Source organism: Hemitrygon akajei, chromosome 9, assembly GCF_048418815.1.
Source record: "Hemitrygon akajei chromosome 9, sHemAka1.3, whole genome shotgun sequence".
NCBI lineage: Eukaryota > Metazoa > Chordata > Chondrichthyes > Myliobatiformes > Dasyatidae > Hemitrygon > Hemitrygon akajei.
In genome coordinates this window covers 58605475-58632769 of record NC_133132.1, presented here as the reverse complement: position 1 = coordinate 58632769, position 27295 = coordinate 58605475, and the positions used below count along the sequence as shown (strand labels likewise).

At 43.3% G+C, this 27295-nt stretch overlaps 1 protein-coding gene across 1 annotated transcript in view; it reads right to left on the bottom strand.

Moving 5' to 3' along the window:
• Positions 1-21695: 21695 nt before the first annotated feature.
• Positions 21696-27295, bottom strand: part of gnmt (glycine N-methyltransferase) — a 36687-nt gene continuing 31087 nt past the window's right edge. The window contains exon 6 of the mRNA XM_073056064.1: positions 21696-23390. Coding sequence (XP_072912165.1) covers positions 23219-23390 — 172 coding nt within the window. The 3' untranslated portion in view covers positions 21696-23218. The remainder of the gene's footprint in view (positions 23391-27295) is intronic.

Here is a 27295-nt window from a genome sequence, read left to right as displayed (position 1 = left end):
TTGTATCTCACAGCCTGTCTACGATTCAGAGGCTGATATGTTACTGCCATGAGGATCTTTTCATTTTATTGTTCCTCAAATTTACCCACAAATATTCCATGTCTTCTGATCTATCTCCTTGCTATTGAATTTGTCTTGTTCATTTTACCAACATCCCAACATTCTGCCCACTTCCCTACCTTTTTGACAGAATGTACATCCTTGGGTAACTAGCTCCCTGCTCTGATGCTCTTTGAGCCATGTCTCCATGAAGCCCACTACAAAGTTCCCAAAGTTTTCAATCTGCACTGTAGCTCATTTACCTTGTTATGTATACTTTGTGCAATCAAATACAACACCGTCAATGCTGCTCTGCTCAAGGATAGAGCTGTCAATGAGCAGGTTAATGGGTGGATGTCATTCTGGTTAGCCTGGCCGAGCAGTCCTTCAAAGGATTTCGCACACAAACAGTATATAATAGATATGAGTTTTGAGGAAGGGATCAGAAAGTGAATCCCACTGCTTTACACGGATATCTGTCATAAAGTGGAAGATTGCTTGGAGCAGCTTGAGAAGGCAAACAAAATATTGACTCTGTTGAAACAGCTTTCTCTATTCATAACAGGAAAGAACTTGGTCAGCAGCTGTCCTGATCAGATTTCTGAGAGAAATATTGATAATTCCTTCACTCCCATGGATGCTGCTAAACCTACTGAGTTCCTCCAGCACAGTGTTTGCTGTTCCAGATTCCTGTATCTACAGTCTCCGGTGTCTCCATATCCAAGAATACATTCTTGTACCTTGTGCACTGTTGCACAAAGTAAATCTCAATAACTTGCTGGGGCGGGTGGGGGGAGACAGTAATTTTACTTTTCTCTGACACTATGCTGTCTCATCTTAACTTAACTTCTAATTAATCTGACAGCCCTATTTCCCATTGTTCACTTTCAAAACGAATGTCTGTGCTCAAAGCACAGCCAAATCTCCCCATACTACCTTCCACCAGGACTGAAGGAAAGGTTTATGATGTTTTGTGACTTTCAATATGTGACTTGCATGAGCTCTCTGACGCAGGAGTGAGAAATAAAATGTGGGAAGTGGGAGAACTTTGGAAACTAAGAGCAATTGTGCTTTGAAATTCATTAGGGAATACAGTCAAGGTACACTTGTGTCACTAAAAGACACATCACGAAGCAGCCAAAGAAGGCAGTTGAAATGCTGGTCCTGTATCAGCACAGTTTCAAGGGACCTGGTTTGCAGAGTTTGGCTGTTCTTTGCCTCGTTATTCAGAGATGAGACAGGTTTTGCATGTGTACTGTTGTTCAGGTTATTTAGAATTTTAATGATGGAAAAAAGGATACAAATGAATTGACAGGTGATATCACTACTCCAGGGTTAAGGAAATTTACCCTCTTTAAAAAGATACATTTTGATCGAGGATTTGCATTCAGGGACATTTGATGCCAGAGGAAAAAATGAGGTACGAAGGTAAACTAGCCAAGAATATAAAGGAGGATAGTAAAAGCTTCTTTAGGTTTGTGAATAGCAAAAAAATAGTTAAGACCAAAATTGGGCCACTGAAGACAGAAAAGGGTGAATTTATTATGGGGAACAAGGAAATGGCAGATGAATTGAACAAGTACTTTGGATCTGTCCTCACTAGGGAAGACACAGACAATCTCCCAGATGTAATAATGGTCAAAGGAACTAGGGTAAAGGATGAACTGAAGGAAATTTATATTAGGCAATAAACGGTGTTGGATAGACTGTTGAGTCTGAAGGCTGATAAGTCCCTGGGACCTGATGGTCTGCATCGCAGGGTACTTAGGAGGTGGCTCTAGAAATCGTGGATGCATTGGTAATCATTTTCCAATGTTCTATAGATTCAGGAACAGTTCCTGCTGACTGGAAGGTGGCTAACGTTGTCCCACTTTTCAAGAAAGGAGGGAGAGAGAAAACAGGGAATTATAGACCGGTTAGCCTGACGTCAGTGGTGGGAGAGATGCTGGAGTCAATTAAAAAAGATGAAATTACGACACATTTGGATAGCAGTAGAAGGATCAGTCTGAGTCAGCATGGATTTATGAAGGGAAAATCATGCTTGACTTATCTTCTGGAGTTTTTTGAGGATGTAACTATGAAAATGGACAAGGGAGAGCCAGTGAATGTAGTGTACCTGGACTTCCAGAAAGCTTTTGAGAAAGTCCCACATAGGAGATTAGTGGGCAAAATTAGAGCACATGGTATTGGGGGCAGAGTACTGACATGGATTGAAAATTGGCTGGCTGACAGGAAACAAAGAGTAGCGATTAACGGGTCCCTTTTGGAATGGCAGGCTGTGACCAGTGGGGTACCACAAGGTTCAGTGCTGGGACCGCAGCTGTTTACAATATACGTTAATGATTTAGATGAAGGGATTAAAAGTAACATTAGCAAATTTGCTGATGACACAAAGCTGGGTGGCAGTGTGAAATGTCAGGAAGATGTTATGAGAATGCAGGGTGACTTGGACAGGTTGGGTGAGTGGGCAAATGTATGGCAGATGCAGTTTAATGTGGATAAATGTGAGGTTATCCACTTTGGTGGCAAGAACAGGAAGGCAGATTACTATCTAAATGGAGTCAAGTTAGGAAAAGGGGAAGTACAACGAGATCTAGGTGTTCTTGTACATCAGTCAATGAAAGCAAGCATGCAGGTACAGCAGGCAGTGAAGAAAGCTAATGGCAGCTGGCCTTTATAACAAGAGGAATTGAGTATAGGAGTAAAGAGGTCCTTCTGCAGCTGTACAGGGCCCTGGTGAGACCCCACCTGGAGTATTGTGTGCAGTTTTGGTCTCCAAATTTGAGGAAGGACATTCTTGCTATTGAGGGAGTGCAGCGTAGGTTCACAAGGTTAATTCCCAGAATGGCGGGACTGTCATAAGTTGAAAGATTGGAGCGACTGGGCTTGTATACACTAGAATTTAGAAGGATGGGAGGGGATCTGATTGAGACATATAAGATTATTAAGGGATTGGACACGCTGGAGGCAGGAAGCATGTTCCCACTGATGGGTGAGTCCAGAACTAGAGGCCACAGTTTAAGAATAAGGGGTAGGCCATTTAGAACTGAGATGCGGAAAAACTTTTTCACCCAGAGAGTGGTGGATATGTGGAATGCTCTACCCCAGAAGGCAGTGGAGGCCAAGTCTCTGGATGCATTCAAGAGAGAGTTAGATTCAGCTCTTATAGATAACAGGGTCAAGGGATATGGGGAGAGGGCAGGAACGGGGTACTGATTGTGTATGATCAGCCATGATCACAGTGAATGGCGGTGCTGGCTAGGAGGGCCAAATGGCCTACTCCTGCACCTATTGTCTATTGTCTATTGTCTATTGAAAGAACAGGTAAGAATCTTACGGAAATGCTGTTATGTTCCGTCACTGTGATGGACTTGATGGAATTAACTCTCTATGTGCTGATTCCATTGATCTGTTCAATTGGGACAAGTACTTGAGCAGGTACAGACTCGCTTTCTCCAGTCACCAATCTCCCCACTGGACCTTCTGGTATCTCTTACCTCATAAATAAAAATAAAATATGCAGATGTTGGAAATCTGAGAAAGATAAATAAACTTCTTGAAACATTAAACTGACCAGGCAGTATCTGTGAAAAGTGAAATTAACAAAATAATTCATGTCATAAAGACCAAGACTTACATACAGTATGGAACATGATCCCTTCAGCCCACTGTATCGTGTTGTCGATTGATTTGCCAATGTTAGGTCCATATTTTTCTGAACCTTTCCTATCTATATACAGTACATGCCCAATAATCTTTTATATGTTGTTCATATACCTGCTTCAAGTACATACTTTGGATGCTTATTCAATGTACAATCATTGTCTGGATGCAATGGTCCTTATTGTGACCCCTGGCAAACACTACTGGTACTGACTTTCAGTGCAAAGACAATCTTGCACTATCATTGTAAGATCTTCCTACTGTTGTGCATTTAATATTTCAGTAATCTTTGAGTAATCTTGTATATATTTTTTTGCTTGATTAAGCATTCTGATTTTTTTAAATAATTCATTATGGGTTATGTATATAAATATGTGAATCGCAGCTGTCATTATGCTACCACATGATATATGTGCGCCTCACTTGACATAAGCGCATATTTACCACCTGGATCTCAATGCCCTGCTTGGTTATTTCTTCAGAAAACACAAATTCATGGAACACCATTTCTCATGCACAAATCCACACGGACTATCCCTGAACAACCACTGTCTTTCCAAATGCTCATCACTTTGAATCTCCTCCAGTAACTTAAGTACCTCAGTTATTAGTGTGGTATATTTAATATTTCAGTTGGATTTGAGACATTTTGTAAATGTATTTAAAGATATATTGTTTAATTGAACATTCTTATTTATGTAAGTAATTCACTGCTGGTTATATGTAAAGATAAGTGAATTGCATATATCACGAGGCTACCACGTGATCATTGTGTGCCTTGCTTACAGTAAAGACAAAGTTACCTGCATTCTGGCCTGCCCTGTTTTCCTTCCAATTAGTTTTCCAATTTGGTGTTACAAAACATTACTGGTCTATAAACAAAGTTTTTCTTTGCAGCTCTTCTTGAATAGGGGCAAATATTGGCCACCCCTGGTCCTTTGGCACCTTCTTGTTGTTCAGTCATTAAGTCGAGTCCAACTCTTCGGTATCTCATGAACCATAGGGTTTTCATGGCAAGACACGGAAGCAGAGTGGCAGGTCTTTCTTCTCCACAGATACTGCAGCTGCCCAGGCTGGGACCTGACTAGATTAGAACTCAGGACCGTCTGTCTTGAAGTCCAGTGCTGATGTGACTAGACCACCGGCTGACATCTTAGGTGTGCTTAATAATAATGTGAACAGTTTATCTCAGCCAAGGCTCCCAAAGTGTTTTTTTTCCAGCATCCCCGGTGTCCTTGCATATACCTAACTGAAACTTGGAGATTTATCCACCTTCATACATTTTAAGACATCCAGCATCTTCTCTGCTGTAATACAGATAATCCTCATCAACTAACTAGAGTTCCAAAGTCATTAGATCTTCCTCTGCTGTAAAAACAGAGGAGGAACATTCATAAAGGATCTCACCATTTCCTGCAGCTTCACAAGTGGATGTTCATTTGATCTTTGAATGGTCCTAATCAACCTGTAGTTACTTTTACCCTTCTTGCTTTTACAAAATCTCCTTAGTTTCTCCTTAATCTTCTCTGCCAAAGCTATCTCATTTTTCTTTTTGATGTTCTGATTTCATTCCTGCCCTATACTCCTGGGGTCATTTATTTGATCCCAGGTGCCGGTACTGACCACGTCTCTTTCATTTTGGGGCAGCACAGTAGCATAGTGGCCAGCACAAAGCTTTAGTGTACAGGTGACCCAGGTTCTATTCCCTCCACTACCTGTAAGGAGTACACCCCATGACTGCCTGAGTTTCCTCCCACAGATGTACCCATTGGTAGGTTAGTTGATCTTTGCAAATTGTCCTGTGATTAATCTGGGATTAAAGTGGGGAATTGTAGGTGGCATGGCTCAAAGGGCTAGAAGAGTCTATGCTGCATTGTATCACAATAAATAAATAAAATATCCTTACCAGAGCCTCAATAACCTTAGGCATTGAGATCAAAACCCCTAAATCAGATTTGGGAAAACAATTTAAAGAAAGACAGTTTTATGTTGGAGAGAAGGTGAAAGGAAGTAGGTTTTGGACACATGGAATATATGCTTTTGTGTGAAACAAGGTGAAGTGGGTTAACAGGAATATTTGAAAAGTGTTTATTCTTCTTTGTCTCTGTTCAGTTTTATCAGGTGTATAGAAGATGTCCAGATTTGCTTCCGGTACAAGACCCAGGCTTTGGAGTTGTATAGCAGCGAAGTGATGATGGCAGCGCTGTACACCTGGATTTTTGTGAAGAGACACAGCTGCTGGTTCTTCCATAGATGTTTTTGCAAGCCCTCGAAGGCACTGGTGGCTTTGGCAATCAAGGCAAAACTGACCAGATACGTGGACATCAGCGGGTAAGAACGGCGGGAAGAATTTGAAAGGAGTGCATTTTTTCTTCAGTGGTTTGATCGAAGCATGACTACGCAAGCACGTGGTTATCAGCGAGTTAGACCGGCAGGAAGAATTTAAAAAGAAGGCAGCTTTATGGAATGGGCACTGGAGTAGAGGGAGTCAGAGTAGGAGGGCTTTGGCTCAATGGGTCGAGGTGAGGTCAGTTACTTGTGAAGACTAGGAATAGGAAGTATGTCTGCGAGGCCAGTGTTCCGTACTGGGTGTCAGAGGTGGGATGTCTAGGAGAATCCCAGCCTCCTGGACGGCCACATCTGCGGCAGGTGCATTAAGCTGTAGCTCCTTAGTGACCGCGTCAGGGAACTGGAGATGCAGCTTGATGACTTTCATCCGGTCAGGGAAAGTGAGGAGGTGATAGAGAGGTGCCATAGGCAAGTAGGCTCAGAGGTGCCTCGGAAGACACATAAGTGGGTAACAGTCAGGAGAGGGAAGGGCAAGGGTCAGACAGTAGACAGTAACCCTGTGGCTGTCCCCCTTAACAATAAGTACTCCAGTTTGAGTACTGCTGGGGGTGGGGGGGGGGACGGCCTACCTGGGGGAGGCAACAATGACTGCGCCTCTGGCACAGAGTCTGGCCCTGTGGCTCAGAAAGGATAGGGAAAGGAAGAGAATGGAAGCAGTGATTGGAGACTCTATAGTTAGGGAGTCAGACAGGCGATTCTGTGGACGCAGGAAAGAAACACAGATGGTGGTTTGCCTCATAGGCACCAGGGTCCAGGATGTTTCTGATCGCATCCATGATATCCTGCGGTGGGAGGGTGAACAGCCAAGAGGTCCTGGTACATATTGGTACCAATGACATAGGTAGGAAAAGGGAGGAGGTTCTGAAAACAGACTACAGGGAGTTAGGAAGGTAGTTGAGAAGCAGGACCACAAAGGTAGTCATCTCAAGATTACTGACTGTGCCATGCGACAGTGAGTATAGGAATAGAGTGAGGTGGAGGACGAATGTGTGACTGAGGGGTTGGAGTGGGGGCAGGGATTCAAATTTCCGGATCATTGGGACCTCTTTTGGGGCAGGCATGACCTGTACGAAAAGGACGGGTTGCACTTAAATCCGAGAGGGACCAATATCCTGGTAGGAAGGCTTGCTAAGGCTTTTGGGGAGAGTTTAAACTAGGATTGCTGGGGGGTGGGAAACAAACTGAAGAGACGGAGGAAGGGGTGTTTGGCTCACAAACTGAGAAAGCTTAGAGACAGTGCAAGAGGGAGGATAGACAGGTGATAGAGAAGGGATGTGCTCAGACTGATGTTTGGAGATGTGTCTATTTTAATGCAAGGAGTGTTGTGAATGAAGTGGATGAGCTTAGAGTGTAGATCAGAACTTGGAGCTATGATGTTGTGGCCATTACAGAGACTTGGATGGCTCAGGGGCAGGAATGGTTACTTAGAGTGCCGGGCTTTAGATGCTTCAGAAAGGACAGTGAGGGAAGCAAAAGAGATAGGGGCGTGGCACTGCTGATCAGAGATAGTGTCATGGTTGCAGAAAAAGTGGAACACATGGAGGGATTGTCTACTGTGTCTCTGTGGGTGGAAGTTAGAACAGGAAGGGGTCAATAATTCTACTGGGTATTTTTATAGACCATCCAATAGTAACAGGGACATCGAGGAGCAGATAGGGGGACAGATACTGGAATGGTGCAGTAATAATAGGGTTGTCATGATGGGGGATTTTAATTTCCCCAATATTGATTAGCACCTCCATAGAGCAAAGGGTTTAGATGAATGGAGCTTGTTAGGTGTGTTCAGGAGATTACTGAGTCTCTGGCAATGATCTTTGCATCATCAGTGGGGATGGGAGAGGTTCCAGAGAATTGGAAGGTTGCAGATGTTGTTCCCTTATTCAAGAAAGGGAGTAGGGTTAGCCCAGGAAATTATAGACCAGTGAGTCTTACCTCAGTGGTTGGTGAGTTGATGGAGAAGATTCTGAGAGGCAGGATTTATGTATATTTGTACAGGCATAATATGATTAGGAATAGTCAGCATTGCTTTGTCAAAGGCGGGTTGTGCCTGACAAGTCTGATTGAATTTATTGAGGATGTGACTAAGCACATTGATGAAGGTAGAGCAGTAGATGTAGTGTATATGGATTTCAGCAAGGCATTTGATAAGGTAGCCCATGCAAGGCTTATTAAGAAAGTAAGGACATTGCTTTGTGGACCCAGAACTGGCTTGCCCACAGAAGGCAAAGAGTGGTTGTAAATGGGTAATATTCTGCATGGAGTTTGGTGACCAGTGGAATACCTCAAGGATCTGTTCTGGGACCCCTTCTCTTTGTGATTTTGATAAATGACCTGGATGAGGAAGTGGAGGGATGGGTTAGTAAATGTATCGATGACACAAAGGTTGGGGGTGTTCTGGATAGTGTGGAGGGCTGTCAGAGGTTACAGCAGGACATCAATAGGATGCAAAACTGGGCTGAGAAGTGGCAGATGGAGTTCAACTCAGATAAATGTGAGGTGGTTCATTTTGGTAGGTCAACTATGACAGCAGAATATAGTATTAACGGTAAGACTCTTGGCTGTGTGCAGGATCAGAGGGATCTTGGGGTCTCAGTCTACAGCACGCTCAAAGGTGCTGCACAGGTTGACTGTGTGGTTAAGAAGGCATTTGGTGCACTGGCCTTCATCAACCATGGGATTGAGTTTAAGAGCCAAGAGGTAATGTTGCAGCTATATAGGACCCTGGTCAGACCCCACTTGGAGTACTGTGCTCAGATCTGGTCACCTCACTACAGGAAGTATGTGGAAACTATAGAAAGGATGCAGAGGAGATTTACAAGGTTGTTGCCTGGATTTGGGAGCATGCCTTATGAGAATAGATTGAGTGAACTCGGCCTTTTCTCCTTTGAGTGACGGAAGATGAGATGTGACCTGATAGAGGTGTATATGATGAAAGGCATTGATTGTGTGGATAGTCAGAGGCTTTTTCCCAGGGTTGAAATGGTTAACACGAGACAGCAGAGTTTTAAGGTGCTTGGAAGAAGGTCTAGAGCGGATGCCAAGGGTAGGTTGATTTTTTTAAAAACGCAGGGAGTGGTGAGTGCGTGGACTGGGCTGCCGGCAACAGTGGTGGAGGCAGATACGATAGGGTCTTTTAAGAGACTCCTGGATAGGGATATGAAGCTTGGAAAAATAGAGGACCATGGATAACCCTAAGTAATTTCTAAGCTAAGTATATGTTCAGCACAGCATTGTGGAGCAAAGGGCCTGTATTGTGCTGTAGGTTTTCTATGTTTCTATGATAGTCAATGTTGCATCTCTGGAGGTGACACTGCCCAGGTAGGTGAACTGCTCAATTGTAGTGAGAAGGTGGTTGACAACGATGATCCGAGGTATGGTTGACAATGATGATCTGAGGTATGTTGTAAATGCTATGCTGGAGGATCACTGTTTTCTTCAGACTGACCGTTATCCTGAAAACCCTTGCAGCTTTGGCAAACTGTGTGACTGCGGTCTGTAGCGCGTCTTCTGTGTGCGTGAGAAGAGCACAGTTGTCTGCATATATAGCTCGAGAATGGGGTCTTGCATGGGACCGCAGCTGTTTACAATATACGTTAATGATTTAGATGAAGGGATTAAAAGTAACATTAGCAAATTAGCTGATGACACAAAGCTGGGTGGCAGTGTGAAATGTCAGGAAGACGTTATGAGAATGCAGGGTCATTTGGACAGGTTGGGTGAGTGGGCAAATGTATGGCAGATGCAGTTTAATGTGGATAAATGTGAGGTTATCCGCTTTGGTGGCAAGAACAGGAAGGCAGATTACTATCTAAATGGAGTCAAGTTAGGAAAAGGGGAAGTACAATGAGATCTAGGTGTTCTTGTACATCAGTCAATGAAAGCAAGCATGCAGGTACAACAGGCAGTAAAGAAAGCTAATGGTATGCTGGCCTTTATAACAAGAGGAATTGAGTATAGGAGTAAAGAGGTCCTTCTGCAGCTGTACAGGGCCCTGGTGAGACCCCACCTGGAGTATTGTGTGCAGTTTTGGTCTCCAAATTTGAGGAAGGACATTCTTGTTACTGAGGGAGTGCAGCATAGGTTCACAAGGTTAATTCCCGGAATGGCGGGACTGTCATATGTTGAAAGATTGGAGCGACTGGGCTTGTATACACTGGAATTTAGAAGGATGAGAGGGGATCTGATTGAGACATATAAGATTATTAAGGGATTGGACACGCTGGAGGCAGGAAGCATGTTCTCGCTGATGGGTGAGTCCAGAACTAGAGGCCACAGTTTAAGAATAAGGGGTAGGCCATTTAGAACTGAGATGCGGAAAAACTTTTTCACCCAGAGAGTGGTGGATATGTGAAATGCTCTGCCCCAGAAGGCAGTGGAGGCCAAGTCGCTGGAAGCATTCAAGAGAGAGTTAGATAGAGCTCTTATAGATAGCGGGGTCAAGGGATATGGGGAGAGGGCAGGTACGGGGTACTGATTGTGTATGATCAGCCATGATCATAGTGAATGGCAGTGCTGGCTAGAAGGGCCGAATGGTCTACTCCTGCACCTATTGTCCATTGTCTACAGAGAAACCATTTCATTATAACAATACAGAGAAGCCATTTTGTTAGCTTGAACAGTTAACACCACAGTTAATGGTACTAAGAGCCCTACACAGTGTTAACATCACACTCACCAGGTACATCAGACCAGATCCTCCCGGCTGCCTTCGTAATTAAACACTAATCCCAATCTAGTGTCCTACACTCAAGTATTCACGACATGGTTTCTACAGCAATGCAGCAACCAAACACAGATGGGGCGTGAGCTTTGTGCAACTCTTGTACAAACGATTCCTGCCATGAGTCCCACACCAAGTAACTCCCAACAGCGGGCAGCAGCAGTCACATAGGAGGGAGGCCATGAGGGTTGTAACCATGGAAATCATCTGTCTGGGGGGAGGATGATGAGGGTGGAGAGTAAAAAGGACAGGGGGAGGGAGATGTGAATTCCAAATCTCAGAATGGTGAACAGCCTTTGCTTATCATTTTCTGGGATTGACTGTGTTCCAAACCCAGAGGCAGTGATAATCACAGCTCCCTTTCAACCTGAGAGATTTAGACTGTGTTCTTCTGTAAATTTAACATTAAAATTGTTTAAAATTTATTCCAATGTGTCACAGGGAATTTCAACAGGCAGATGCTGACTACGAGAAGCTTGTCAAAGAATTTAAAACAGAATTGGACAAAGACCAAAGACGCTATGACAGCAGTGGTGTTTATATCGCATGGTATAACACTCGTGGACTTTTTGAAATTGTATTTTTTTAAAGAATGAAACAGAACTTCTTTCCCAGACGTTCTGTTACATTTACAGATATCAAACAGTGAGATGAGCTAAACTCTGTTCTTAACTTTTACACATTCTTTCACCTGCACCAACATATCTGTGGCATCATTAGTGATTAAACCAAGCTCAGAGTGATTTACACACACCAGATCCAACCCTCTCTGCAACGTTTGCGATTTTGAAAAGTTCCCTGGGCTATGTGTATAAATGCTGCCCTCAAGTGGTAGTTTCCAGTTATTAACATGAACCAACAAATCAAAAGCCAGCAGCAGGTCATTCAGCAATGGAAGGCTTACTTCTCCATTCAGTGGTCACGGATTTTGTCCTGCCAGAGGTCCTGATCAATCATTCTCAATTGAGGTCCCCTCTGATTATCTAGTGTCCAATAGTGTTGGGTTCTGGGGCTGCAACTCCCAGTCATCACACCTTTTCCTGGAGAAATATCATCTGAAGTCACGTTTTCTTACTCCCTCCCATTTCCCAGATATTACTTTCCAACCCTTACTGGAGCCCTGGCTGTAACTGTGTTTAATACTGTTAATAATTAACTACCACTGAATCCCAAATTATTTCCCAGTGCCCAGTGACCTACTAGTTGTTCTGTGAAGCTACAATAAACAGTGAGAGAATCATTCAGTCGGCTCCACATTTAAGACTTTCTGGTGAGAAATCCACCAATCCAGTGAAAGAGCCATCAAAGCAGAGATGTTTGTTGAAAAACTCCACACTGAGCAGCTGCACATGGGTGGGGGCCCCCTCTGGGCAACAGGATCAATCACTCTGGGAATTCCCCTTTCCTTCAATCTTGCTTTAAACAATCTGTGCACAGTCTGAGAATGTGATGGTTTTGAGGACAGACACTGCTACAGAGCATTCTCTCTCCAGACTAGGACCGATTCTATGTGTGGTTCACCCAGACACACTGAGCAGAACAGATAAAGATGATGTGAAGAGATCTGATTTAAACTGTTAAATGATGGGTGCACAGAGCACTTGTGATGTAGTGCATGAAATCCTGGAATGGAACAGATCGGGGACTGTAGACCACACTCTGAACTTGTTATTGTCTAAAATACAAAATAAGGAAATATTGAACCTTCAAAGAGCCAAAGTCCGCATCAATTGCCCCAATGAGATCACTCAGAAACATTGAAAAAGTGTAACCAGAATCCAAAAGCACATGCAAATGATCCTCAAATTCCCCCAACACAAGTCCACAGTGACAAGCCACGCTGATCAATCCTTGCAACATGGACAGCAACACTCCTGTTCTCTCTTCTGACAGCAGCTATTGCAAGTGATACAAAGACCATTTAAATGCGAGGGGACAGTGCCAAATACCCTCCTGTCTTCTGCACTTATTTTTGTTGAATTCAACCTTGCTTGGCATCTCAGTTGGAGAGGATCGATGGAGTTGATCATTGTCTCACACCCTGTCTCCAGCAATCCAGGCCTCCAGGCCTCATGCTCAACTCCCAACCTCTCCGAACTCCCTGGGAGACAGCAAAGTATCAGATCACTCAATCGGCCCAAAAACTCATCAGCAAAATGTAAATCACAGGCTCCAATTCACAGCTTAGTAACAGAATCAAATTTGAAAAAGAAGTGAAAGAACTAATTTTGTCAATTGTCGGCAAGACGGCACCATTCATCACATAGTTTGCTGTTGCCATCTTGAAAGATGGTTTATAGCTTGAAAAATATTGTTTTCATAAGTTCAATATTCCTGTTCAATGTCCTGTCCTCTACAAGATGGAGAGTGTGATACTCTGGATGCTGAAGGACAAAAAACTAATTGACATTTCCTGTTCACAGACGGCTATTTTTGGGGATTTGATAAACATACGCCTTTTGGGGCTTTGTTTGTCTTTTGCTTTCCAACCTGCTGGGAATGTATTCTCACTGTTAAATAAAGAGGGTGATGCATCACAAAATTGGTCTCTGGGTTTATTCTTACTCAGAAAATCAACTGGTCTTGGAAAAGTACATCTACATTGGGGATTTTTTGCAAAATGCTTGGATTTCAAATGAGTCTTACTCCAATTGTATATGGTTTTGTTGAGACCACACCTTTTGCTCTTTGTATACAAGCCTGTCCTCAACAACTTGTTCCATACTCCATTTTGCCCCACTCTAACGTGCAACTGCTGAACCAAGCAATAGGTCCAATATGAAGCCCATTTGCAGGCACTAGAGATCTAAAACACTAACAGAAACTGCTGGAAATACTCTGCAGATCAGTCCACATCTGTGAGCTAATGTTTGAAGCCAAAAACCCTTCGTCAGAACTGAAAAGGAGATAGAAGAAATCTTCCTCTTATATTTGAACTCCCGTTGTGAAATACCTCAAACTTACCTGGATTAAACTTGATCTGCCCACACTGCCAGCTGGTCTATATTCCACTGAATGCCTTGACAACTTTCCTCACTAGCTAGAGCTCTGCCAATTTTTGTGTCATCTGCAAGCTACCTAAATTTTGATCCAAATTGTTTATTGTTTATTTCTAATGGTAACTGAGGTACCAGCATTGATTCTTTTAGAACATCATTGGTCACAGACCTCCAGCATTACCTATGGCCATTCCAATTTACAATCCAATTATACCATCTCTCTTTTAATCTTCTAGATCAGTCAAATCACAAAAAAACTCAAAAGGTTTCATGAAAGCAACAACCATTGACCCACCCACTTCAATTGTCTTTGCCATTTCCTTAGAAACTCATTTTGTAAGACATATCCTCCTCCAGACAAAATTATTCTGACCATCTCTAAAAGTCTATGATTTTCCAAATGTGAATAGATCCGGAGTTTAAGTATCTTCTCCAATAATTTCCTTACTACTGAAATAGCTTCATTACAATATCTTGTAGGACAATACCTCTACTGCTCTTCTTAAATAGAAGTAAAAAAAATTGGCTCTCTCCAGTCCTTTGGAAATTGCCTGTCACTCAATAAGGATATCTGTCAAAACCCAAACAATTCTCCACTTTGCCTCCCTCAGTAACCTGCAATAGATGCCAATGACTCTGAGAACATCTACCTCAATGCTCTTTTAGAGCCTCACCATCTGCTCCTTGATATCAACATGCCATGAAGCATCAGCATATCCCACTCCTCGACGCATCACTGATCTGAATTACTCATTCAATACTTTGCCAACTTTCTTTTGCTCCAGGCATAAACTTACGCTTGTGGTCCTTGAATGGTCCTACTCTCCCTCTTTCTCTCCAGTTGCACATTGTTTTTAATGAAGTGGTTCTTTTTCCCCTGATACTGTGCCCTCATAACCAAGAGAAAATACAGTACTTTGCAAAAGTCTTAAACACCCAGCTGTTTAATGTATGTTTTGATGTAGATGCTTTTGTCTTTTGCATTAGTGTGTCAGTAGAAAAGAGCAAATTTTAGATTTCCAAACATTCATTTATCAAAAATTAAATGTTAGAGAAATTTTTGTTCTCCACTAAAGAAAATAATATTAAGTGATAGACTACTTTTGAAATAGAAACACAATTGCTTTGCAGGTATACAGCCCAGTGTATGATTAAACAAAGATAACAAATAGGTGCTAATGATCAATGAGATAATGAGGAGAATTAATTAAAATGATTAACTTAAACAGAAATGGATGTAGAAGAACTCCCAGGTCATGCCATCTGTGCTTCACTACCTGTCTGCAAGTGCTTCTCTCTTAGAACTGAAGGCAGCAGGGCTAATCTCACACTGAGTTAAATGGAAAGTCAATACTTTTGTTTGCAAAATAGTGTAGAGGTTAGCACAATGCTTTTACAGTTTGGGATGTCAGAGTTCAATCCCCGCACCCATTGTAAGGAGTCAGTGTGGAATGCACGGGTTTTCTCCCACAGTCCGAAGATGATCCGGTAGGTCATTGTAAATTTTTCTGTAGTTAGGATCGGTGTTGTCAGGGGTTGCTGGGTAGTGAGGCTCCAAGGGCGGGAAGAGGCTATTCAGTGCTGTATCTCTAAAAAAAAAATCTGGATTAAAGAAAGATCTTAAAAGAGATGTCGACTGTTGGTTTCCTGCCAAAGATGCTGCCTGACCCACCAAGGTTTCTCCAGCAGCTTGTTATTCAATTTTAAGTTCCAAATTCTGCAGTCTCTTGTGTCTCCCCATAAAAAGAATACTGGAAATCCTGAGCTCACCTCAAAGGGCTGGACCTTTTTCTTTCAAACAAATTCAAGAATGGAATTTTGTTGGACGAGGAACATTGAAGGATGACATAACAATGGAGTTCTGGAAAATACCAGTCATGCACCAGCTTCCAGAGTAGGGAGTGAATGGTGAACTTCTGTCTTGTTGTTCCTGATTCAATAACACAGCAATTCAAAACAACCATGGACATGGTTCACGTTGTCACCTTGTTCTATACTAATCTTCACTGAAAGTGCATGCTGGTTAATCTCAACTGAGAAAAGTGACTGTGCACATCTCTGATGCTCGCTGTGATCAGTTCCTCACACTAATCTTAGTGTGGAAAGGCACTAGTGTGGAAAATGTCACCAACACAGGGCATTGGAGTGAGTCTCTATAAAACTAAAGCTAGCACACTTTTGCTACAATCACAAGAAAACCTGCATATGCTGGAATCCAAAGCAAAATGCTAGAGGAACTCAATAGGTCAGGCAGCATCTATGGAAGAGTAAACCGTAGATGTTTCAGGCTGAGACCCTTCCTCAGGACTGGAAAGGAAGGTGGGGAGATGCTTGAATAATAAATTTTAGCACTTGCTATCTTCAACTGTGCTTAACAATGAGAGGGTGCATGGTTGAGCACGCACGGTAATTGGATTAAATTGAATTGGACTGGATGTCAATGAATGGAATCTGACAAGCGTGGCTTCTCCAGTTACACCCTCTCATAGTGCATGGGCACAAAGAATTGAACTGAGACACAAGATAATGCAGATCTAGAATCTAGAACAAAGCTCAGCAGATAGAGCAGCATTTGTAGTGGAGATGGGAGTGGGAGTTATTCTTCTAGGTTGAAGCCAATAATCCACTGGCCTGTGTCGACTAGTAATATTGTCTATCTTTCCTCTCTACCCTTGGACCTTGTATAGAGTTTTGACCCAAAATGCTGACAATTCCTTTCCCTGCATAGATGCTGCTCAACTTGCTGAGTTCCACCAGCAAATTGTTACAATGAATTGAATTTCCAGCTTCTGTATCATTAAATGGTTCCTTATAATAGAAACAATAGATGCTGCCAGAGTTAGTGTTTGAGGCAGATACAGCAAAAACTTAAGACAGATAGACATGTTCCTGGATCGGAAAGGTTCAGAAGGTTATGGGCCAAATGCTGGCTAATGGAATGAACTTGGATGAGACAGCTGTCCGAGCATGGACCAGTTGGAATTAAGGGCTAGCTACCATGCTGTGTAATGCCAGAACTGCTGGGTGGTTCCAACAGTTACTGTCTTATCACAGATTTCCAACATCTGTGGTTATTTTGAACTCCATAATAATCAACTGTTGTACCTGACCACAAGGAGCTTGTACCTCTTGTTCAGACATGGCTCCTCAAGGCTCTGCTGTCCCCCCCAAACTTTTACTCTGACCTTGTCAGAGGTACAGCATGGAAAACAGCCATACAGCCCACAACGTCCACACTGACTGCGTATCCCTCATTAATCTCCATTTTCCTTCTCCTCACATTCCTATCAACACCCTCCAATTTCTACCAGCTACCTACGCACTCATGGTAATTTAAAGTGCCCATTAACCAACCGAGAAACCATAGCGCCTGCAGATAGCCCACATTGTCACAGGAAGTACATACAAACTCCACAGAGACGGCAGCTGCAGTCAGGATTGAACTCACATCTCTGGTTGTGTAAGACAGTGTGCAACGTGCAGCCCTAGTTTCTACCTTCATAGGCCTATCCAGGCGTCTCCTGCAGAATGCCAGTATCAAGTGATAGACATGGATAAACTTTTCAGTATAGCACAGCAATTTAATGGACTCCTTGATGAAGCTTCCTCCATTATATTCTGTGTGGTTACCAGTTCGCTTCAGATTAGAACAGGGCCCTGCTCCTGTTACCGTGACTGCAGGGAGGTGAAGGAGAACAAGCTGAATGGTGATAATTGAAACCAGGTAAGAAGGAAGATGGGCGGATGGGGGAGGGTGTATGATGTAAGGAGCTAAGCTGGGAGCTGAAAAATGGAAAGGGTAAAGAAATGAAGAAGGAATCTCTGCTAGGTGAAGACATTGGACTATGAGAAGGAGGGAAGGTGGAGGGGATGGGCAGCTGAAAAGCGAAGGGCTAAGAGGGGAGTCAGAATGGGAAATATAGAAATGCAGAAAGAGAGAAGGGGGAAAATACCAGAGCTGTTGATGTTCATGCCATTGGTTTGCTGGGTACCCATAAATATGAAGTGTTACTCCTCCAATCTGAGTGTGGCCTCGTCGTGACTATACCGGAGGCTATGATCCAACAGGGGTGGCCCACTTTTTCTGGCAGGCGGAACAAAGGTTCACAAATCTGACCAGTGCAGGGAGGCCACACCTGGAGCATTGGATAGAGTAGACAACCCACACAGACTTTCAGGTGAAGTGTTAAAAAGGCCTGTTTACACCCCTGAATGGTGGTGAGGGAGGTGCTGGGCAGGTGTTGCACAACAGGTGCCAGGAGGATAATCAGTGGGGAAGAGCAACTGCACAAGGGAGTCATAGAGAGGGTGATCCCTGCAAAAACCAGACAGTAGGGTGGGGGAGTGGTGGAAGAAAGACGTATTTAGCTGTAAGATCCTGTTGAAGATGGCGGAAGTCACAGAGATGGTGCCTTGGATACAGAGGCCTGTGGGGTAATGGGCAAGGACAAGGGAGACGTACCCCTATTATGGGGGCAGGAGGATGGAGTGAGGGCAGATGTGCGGGAAATGGGATGCGGGTGAGGGCAGTTGGTGGTGGTGGAAGGGAAACCCCATTGTTTGAAGGAGGGTCTAAGTTGTTCTAGAATAGAGAGCCTCATCGTCCCAGAACCATAGTCATATCATGGAATAATGACTCAGCTGCAACATAGTATAGAGGTGGATGAATGGAAAGGACAAAGATCGTGTTGGAATTAAGCTGCTCTGTGAATTTAGTTTAATTACACTGGACAACAAAGATTTTGCTTCCTCAATACTTTTGGGTGTATCTTAAGGATTTTGGGCTGCTAATCATGAAAATCATCGTGATATTTCCCTATCATGCACCTTTTTAAAAAAATAACTACATTTGTCATTTTAATTCATAATTCAAGTCAGAATAACTGATGTCAAGATTAAGGAAGACAATTTTGTCGGTCCACAAATCAAACAGGTAATTAATGACAGGCAATTCAAAGAACTTCTGGTGGGACTAGAGAAAAATCACTTGAAAGACATTGAAGGATGGTGTTGGAAAATTTCTTGGGAACTACAGAGCACCAAACTACATGCAGCTAAAAGCTGACAAAATCATGAAGTGCAAACATGCCAATAAAGATTCATTTCTGCATTCCCATTTAGACTTCTTCCCTACAAATCCTGGTGCTGTCAGTGACTAGCATGGTGAAAGTTTTCACCAGGACATTGTGATCATGGAGAAACAGTATCAGAACAACTGGAATGAATCAATGCTGGCTGATTAAAATTTTAATGCTTAAGAAGCCTCAGACACTCAGTACAAATGAAAATCATCAACCAAACTTTTTTAGATTAGTTGAACACTTGTAAAGCATCAGCACTGTTATGCAACTGAACGCATTATATTCAATAAAAGTTTTTCTTTTGTTTCTCCAAATTCCTACATGATACAAGTAGTCTGAATTTATATGTTCAGCTTCAAGCAGTCCATGATAAACAACAAAAAAAAATTGAGGAAGCAACATTTAAAAAAAAACATTGTCTAGTGTTATTTAACCTGGTGCTTTAGATAACCGGTGCAATCCAGCACAGTAAATACTGCTGGGGAGGGGTGTGCTTAAGCCCATCATTTTGTGGATGCATTGATACATGTCAATGTAAAGAGGAAGTTACATTACAGAGCACTTTATTGCATTGAAGCACATGAAATAACGTAACATAGAATCAATCTGTTCACCCCAATCACTCTTTACTGGTCCAGATGTTCCACTCAAACCTCCTCCCCACCCACAGTGATCAGCACAGCCCTCTGGATGAGGGCTATTGTAAGCAAATTCAACAGCACAATGTGGAGGCCAAAAAGGCCTTGTTCCCCACAGCACATTTCAGTAGAGGTGGGTTGTTTAGGAGAGGGGACTTGAGTTAGAAGATAGGTCCACCAGCTCACAGCTCAGTGGGGATGCCAGTGAGATCCAGGTCCTGATTATTGTTAAATTTGAAAGCCCTCTCTTTGTTTTCACAGTTTTATCAGTAGTTTCCAGCACATCACAAAGCATTTTTTTTAAAGCACAATCAAATGTCATCAATAAATCCAGTCACTTACAGCCCCACATAAAAGCAATATGATAAAGTATCTTTCAGTTCAGCTGAAGGATGATTATTGGCCAAAACACTATGGGAAATAAATTGCTCTTTAATCAGGAAATTCCATTAAGCTTCCTCTTACATCGGATGAGAGCAGTAGTTTCCTCAACTGGAAGACAGAACCTCTGACAGTGCAGCATTCTCAGTGCTGCACTGAGCGATCAGCCCAGATGAAGTGTCTTCCTATATGTCAAGGCGGAATGTTGGTAAGAATTCAAGTGACATCAACCTGGTATCCAGAAAATCTATTCTGCTTGCTTACTTTGGATCTAAATCCCCAGCACTTAGGACTACTTCAGAGAAAAGGAAATAATGAAAAAAAACTTTTAAAATTTGTGTATTCTTCCCAATTTTCTTCTTCCTATCTATTAAAATTATTACAAGGCAAACTCCTAGCGCAAAAGCTGCCTGAGCGCTGGCTCTGCTGCGCAGGTGAAGCATGCAGATCTCTACCTTCCACTGTGTACTGTCTGACAACAAAGAAAGTTTGAAGATCTGTCGAGCCATCAGGTTCCTTACTGAAGAGTATCGGTATCATTGACAACGAGTCTGTGCTCATAAACACAGCACAGAAAACAGCACTCGGGCTTCCAAGTCCATACCCATCAACAACCATCCAATACACTAATCTGGTATTAATCCCCTTTTGTTACAGTCACATAGAGTTGTACAGTACAGGAACAGTCCCTTTACTGCCCATGCCCCTTACACTAATGCCATTCACCCATAGTAACTGTAATTGTCCCCAATTTTTCATCAATTCCCTTCAGATTTTGCCACTCACCTGCAGTCAGGGTAACCTACAGTGGCCTATCAACCCACCAATCCCCACATCAAAATAAGCTGCAGAAAGTTGTAAAGTTAGTCAGCTCCATTCTGGGTTCTAGCCTCTGTAGTATCCAAGGCACCTTCAAGGAGTGATGCCTCCATCATTAAGGACGCCCATCACCCAGGTATTGCTTTGTTCTCATTGCTACCATGAAGGAGGTACAGAAACCTGAAGGCACACACTCAATGATTCAGGAACAGCTTCTTCCCCTCTGCCATCAGATTTCTGAATGGACATTGAACCATGAATATTACACCACTTTTTAATTTCTATTTTTGCACTACTTATTTAATATAAAGTATACATAGTCATGCAATTCACTCACCCCCACGTATTACATCGTACTGCTGCCGTAAAAACAAAAAAAATTTCACAACATATGCCGGTGATATTCAACCCGATTCTGATCTTTGGGAAGGAGGAGGAATTTAGAGAACTTGTGGGAAACCTACAAATTCATGGAGGACATGCAAACTCCACACAGTCTGCACCAGAGGGCAGAATTGAACCCAGACCTCTGCCAAGTGGGCGATCCAGTGGGGCAGCTGGTGGAGCCAGCCTCACAGTGCCAAAGATTCAGTGACTGTCATAAGTGGTTTATCACCCTGATGTGCAGGAGAAACAACCTCTTCTCGCTATGGTTAAGGAGGAGAGGGGGTGGAAGGGTGTATGGGACAGGTTGGGAGAGAGAGATTTGTCAGCATTCAGCTTACAGGGCAAGGGCAGCTTTAAACAACAACTGTACCAGCCAACCCCCAACAAAGACCTGGATGCAAGTCAGAGTTGAAGACCAGGTTCCTACTTCAGAGAACCCACAACATAAAGTTACACACACACACACACACACACACACACACACACACACACACACACACACACACACACACACACACACACACACACACACACACACACACACACACACACACACACACACACCCACACCCACCCCCACCCCACCCCACCCCACGAAGAAGTACAGTCGACAGGCAGAGACCCTTCTATAAATCATGTTTATGATCTTCAGTGATATTATTCGAAAACCAATCTCACCAGTTCATCTCACACAAACAATAACCAGTTCAAAGAAAGCAGTGCAACACCGTTTCAGAACTGTAACCAGGTTGAACCTTAGTTTGACATGTTCAGCATTCCGTTTCCTTGCTTTACTTTAATGTAATCATGTGTGACAATGATCTGTATGGATGGCATATAAAACAAGATTTCTCACTGTACCCCAGTGCATATGACAATAATAAACCAGGTACCAATCCAGTCACAGTTGTCCTGCCACCTAGTGGTGAAACACTAGTTAAAAAGGGTCAGCAGGCATCTCAACCGAGCTGAGAAAGATAATAAACCAAGATTGTACACAGACAGAATAGAGATGTAAATCTAATGGCAAAGTGGCAAAGGACTAACTGAACTCTAATCTCAGTAAGATATTTGCTCAGAATGGTCACAGAGAGTAAACCTCGAATAATCTAGCACACTCGAGACTTTGGTGTGGACTAGCAGATTTTGAAGACCATTAGATGTTAATCCTGGTAGCATTTTTTTTTTGCCCGTGTTATGCAGTTGGTGAGGTTAAAGAGGGTAGGAAGTTTACAAGAACTCAGGACCCTGTCTCCAGCCACAAATCTGCCAACATTTTGGAATCCTGGTTGTTCAGCACTTCTGTTAGTTCCTGTCACACACCCAGCCCACAGTTCAGAGTCCAATCCCGGCTACACCCATCCCCAGTCACAATCACAGTCCAGATGAATGAATGAACCAGGAGCCGAACCATCAGGATTTCCAAATAACTGGATTATTGGAGTCCAAATAGTATTTGAGGGGTCGGTGGAGTTAAGAAATCTGTGGAATTGTTTAACAGTCAGTTGCTGAGAAGAAAATTTGATTTTGTCTGACTAGGTTGAGAAGGCCTATTGACATTCATTCACTGGGTTTCTCGGATCAGACAGGTTGGAATTATTTCTCTCCCTCATCTTGCTGAGGGCACTCCACAATCAATCGGCTCTTGGAGCACATTCAACATCATACACACCCAACACCAAACTTGTGAACAAAAGGTGGAGTAGCTGTTCTCCACATCTGACAAACTTATGGGTTCAGATTTTCAGGCACACTCACATTCCCACCTCCCCTATTATTGCCAGGTTAAGGTGATTGGGTGGCGAGTGTGGCCACTGATAGTAAACAAAAGGTTTCTGGTGTCTTGATGACAAACTTCATCCTCCTGTCAGCTGTGGGTCCATTACTGGGGCAGTACTAATATCAACACATATAATTACGACTTTTACTAATTACAGAATTGTTACATTGGGTCTTCTTTCCATAATCAAGTCAATTAAAGGCACAAAGCTATTTCCTATTACAGTAATCATCTTTGTAGTTCCCCCAGTACATTTTATTTGTCCATTGTCCCTCCATGCATTTGCCTCTTCTGTTGCTATTTGCCCTGTAACCTTGTTTTTTTTGTGCGTCCCAGCTTTCCCAGATTTGAAGCTCTTTGACTCAGCCGATCTTCTTCACTACGTGGATGAAATAACATGGAACACTGCCTTGGTCAAGTGGGTGAGGCTTAAAGTCACCGTACAGGGTGTGCTGGCATTTTCCATGGAAGGCATCCTTCAGGAGCTTGGTGAAGGCATCCACACGGTGCGGGTAGTAGGAGAGCCGGAAGGTGCTGAGGGAGAGAAGCAGAACACAGTTCTGTGTGCACATGAAAAAAGCAACACTAAACGGCAGAGTTTGACTCCAAGTGTGAGAGATGAAGAAGGCATCTCAAAAGGAACAACACACACAAACTGCTGGAGGAACTCAGCCAGCCAGGCAGCATCTGTGGAGAAAAAGTACAGTTGATGTTTCAGGCTGAGACCCTTCAGCAGGACTGGAGAAAAGAAGCTGAGAAGTAGATTTAAAAGGTGGGGGAAGGGAGAGAGAAAATCACAAGGTGATGGGTGAATCTAGGAGAGGGAGGGATGAAGTAAAGAACTGGGAAGTTGTTTGGTGAAAGAGATACAAGGCTGGAGAAGGGGGAGTCTGTTAGGAGAGAACAGAAGGCCATGGAAGAAAAGGTGGGAGGCAATGGGCAGGCAAGAGATCAGGTGAGAGAGGGAAAAGGAGATGGGGAATAGTGAAGAAGGGCGGGGCATTACAGGAAGTTTGAGAAATCAATGTTCATGCCATCAGGTTGGAGACTACCCAGACTGTTGTTCCTCCAGCCTGAGTTGCAAAAATCTCTCAAAAGGAGAGTCCAGAATGCAGAGGAACACTGGGAGTCCACATTGGTGGAATTGGAACAGGAGGACTTCTGTTATCAGGGAAAGATGCTCTTGACTTAACCTAGAAGACTGAGCCGAGATTAGCTAGTGTGATGGGACCACGAGGACACAGAGCAATGGACAACACTGGTACACTATTAAAAAAAAAGCGATGAATTTGCAGAATTCATTGGCACAAAGAACTGCAGAGGCCAAGTCACTAGGTGCTTTTAAGGTCGAGATTGATAGGTTCTTCATTGGTAAGGGGGAGAGAGATTACAGGGAGAAGGCAGAAGAATGGAGCAGAGAGAAAAAAAACATCCATTATTGAATGGTGGAGAAAATTCAAAAGGGCCAAATGGGCTACTTTTATACTTCTGGTCTTGTGTTCAGTGGTCATTACTAATACAAAGACGGACGGAGTTCGGAAAACAGTGTGAGTGACATTTAATTACAGGAGGCTTCATGCGGGGCATGACTAGCAAACTAAAACTTCAGGTTAGACAGCCTAGGAGCATTATAGATGAATGATAACTAATTGGAGCTGAAATAGCTGAGTGAGCAGTATGCACTGTGGAAAGTGACTGCAATGTGTACATGATTCAGCAATTCCAGCAATCCCATGCATGATGTCACAGTACTTATGGATTTTAGCACAGTACACTGTGGCTGAAGTGTGAGCAATGCATAGGCAAAGAATGTGTAACCTTAAAAGAGACAGCAGCGAAAAGAAATCAAACATCCATGGAAAAAACAAAATGTGAGTCAATATTCAATTCCATTTGGAAAACATTACCTAGGAGCTCCAAATAAAAAGCCGGAAGAAATGAGCTGATCAGGCAGCATTCATGGAGGGAAATGGGCAGTCACCGTTTCTGATCAAGACCCTTCATCAGGACTAGAAAGAACGGGGGGATTTTTTTTTTTAAAGTGGAGGAAAGGGGGTGGAGCAGGGTTGGCAGGTGATAGCAGGATCAGGTGAGGAAATAATTAGCAGGTGAGGAGTGAAAAAGGAATGATGCAAGAAGCTAAGAGGTGATAGGTGGAAGTGACAAAGGGCTAAAGAAGATGGAATCTGATGGGCGAGGACAGTTGACAAAAGAATAAAGGGACGGAGGTGAGAAGGTAAGCCAACAGGAGGAGTGCATAGAGGATGAAAAATCAAGAGGGCAGGAGATGAACAGAGACTGAGTGATGGGGGTTCTGGGGATAGAGAAAATAGGAAAGAGGAGAGGTTAGTGGAAGTTAGAGAAATTGATGTTCATGCTGTTGGTCTGGAGATTACCAAGGCGTAATACGAAGCGCTGTTGCTCTAATCTGTGTCTAGTGTCACATTGACAGTAGAATAAGGCATGGGTACACATGTCAGTGTGGGAATTGGAAGAGGAGTTGAAATGGTTGGCCACCAGGAGATTCTGGATCATATGGCAGATGAAGCCAGGATGCTCAACGAAGCAATTCTCCCAATGTGCGTTGGGCCTCACTGATATAGAGAAGGCAGCGGTGGAATGACTAGATGCAATAAATAACCCCAACGGATTCAGATGTGCAGTGCTTCCTCACCCAAAATGATTACTAACAATCCTGAATGGTGCCGAGGGAGATGGTGCAAGGGCAGGAATAACTATTGTTGCAGTGCCTGGAGTGGTGGGGGGGGGGATATCTATGGGGAGGGATAAGCATGCAGGTGAATTATGGAGAGCAGAAAGGAAAGGAAAACTCTTGCTGGTGTGAGATGGTGACAAAGTTGCAGAGAATGATGTGGGATGTGGAGGCTCTTAGGGTGATAAATGAAGACTAGATGAACTCCAGCCCTGTTGTGTCTGGCAAGGGTAGGATTGCGGGAACAGAAGCTATATGAGTGAGAGCTACATTGCACAGAAGGGAATGATGGGAAGAGGTGTATCTGAGGTAACTGTGGAGTCAGTGGGTTTGGAGCAGATTACGGTAGATAATGTGTCTCCTGAGATGGAGACAAAGACAACAAAAAAAAGAAAAGGAAGAGAGATGTCAGGGATACACCAAGTGAGTTTGAGGGTAGGGTTGAGCTCCACAGGAGGGTAGGGTTGAGCTCCACAGAAGGGCAGGTAGGAAATAGCACCAATGCAGTCATCAATGCAGCAGAGAACATGTAGGGGAGTGTTACTAGTGTAGGCTTGGCAGATGCATTGTTCAACATAGCCAATGAAAAGGGCAGGTTTAGCTGGGACCTTCTGAGTGCCCATGTCTGGAGAAAGTGGAAATAACCGAAAGAGCTTTTGAGGGCGTGCCAGTTCTGCCAGATGAAGGAGGATGGCGGTGGAGAGGAACTGGTTGAGTCTGTTATCCATAAAGAAGCAAAGAACCCTGAGGCCTTCCTGATGGGGGATGGAACTGTACAGGGACTGGACATCCATGGTAAAAATGAGGCAGTTGGGGCTAGAGAACAGGAAGTGATGAAGAATATCTGAAGTGTCACGAATGTAGGTAGATAGAGACTAAACCAAGGGAGACTACATGGAGTCAAGATGAGATGATATGCATTTGGTATGGGAGGAGCAGACAGAAGCAATGTGCCTACTGGGGCAGTTAGATCTGTGAAACTCAAGTAGAAGGTACAATTGGGCAGTGCAGTGTTGGGAAGCAATGGCATTGGATGTGGAAGAGGGAGATCTCTGGGCCCTGTTTAAGAGGGAAGGAAGAAGAGATATCCTGGAGCTATCATATAGACTCTGCAAGGTAGAGGTCAGTCTGCTCCCGACTGTGCTGAGGCTAGGATTGGTGCAGACAGAGTGAAGAACAGGCATTCAAAAGGGGGTGAGTTTGGAGAAGGTGAAGGGAGCAGTGGAGTCAAGAGAGTTATGTCCCATTGGCAGTTAGAGATGAAGAGATCCAGATGATAGCATGTTGGAAACAATGCATGATCATAAGTATTAAATCTAAGTTTGGGGGCTTTCAATTAAGAAAGTATATGAACCACAATTATATATAGAGATAGATAGATAGATAGATACTTTATTCATCCCTTTAGTCATTTTTAATAATTATAGAGCAAGATATGTGCAATTAGTTATATGAAATTTACTAGGGAGGTGACCTACTGAGATCAGTGTTAGCTGTAGATGGTGGCAGATGTTTAACTTAGTTACGCAAACACGAGGAAATCTGCAGATGCTGGAAATTCAAGCAACACACAAAAGGCTGGTGGAACACAGCATGCCAGGCAGCATCTTATATAGTCGATGTCTCGGCCCGAAACATTGACACTACTTCTTCCTATAGATGCTGCCTGACCTGCTGCGTTCCACCAGCATTTTGTGTGTGTTGTTTAATTTAGTTGACAGGTTGT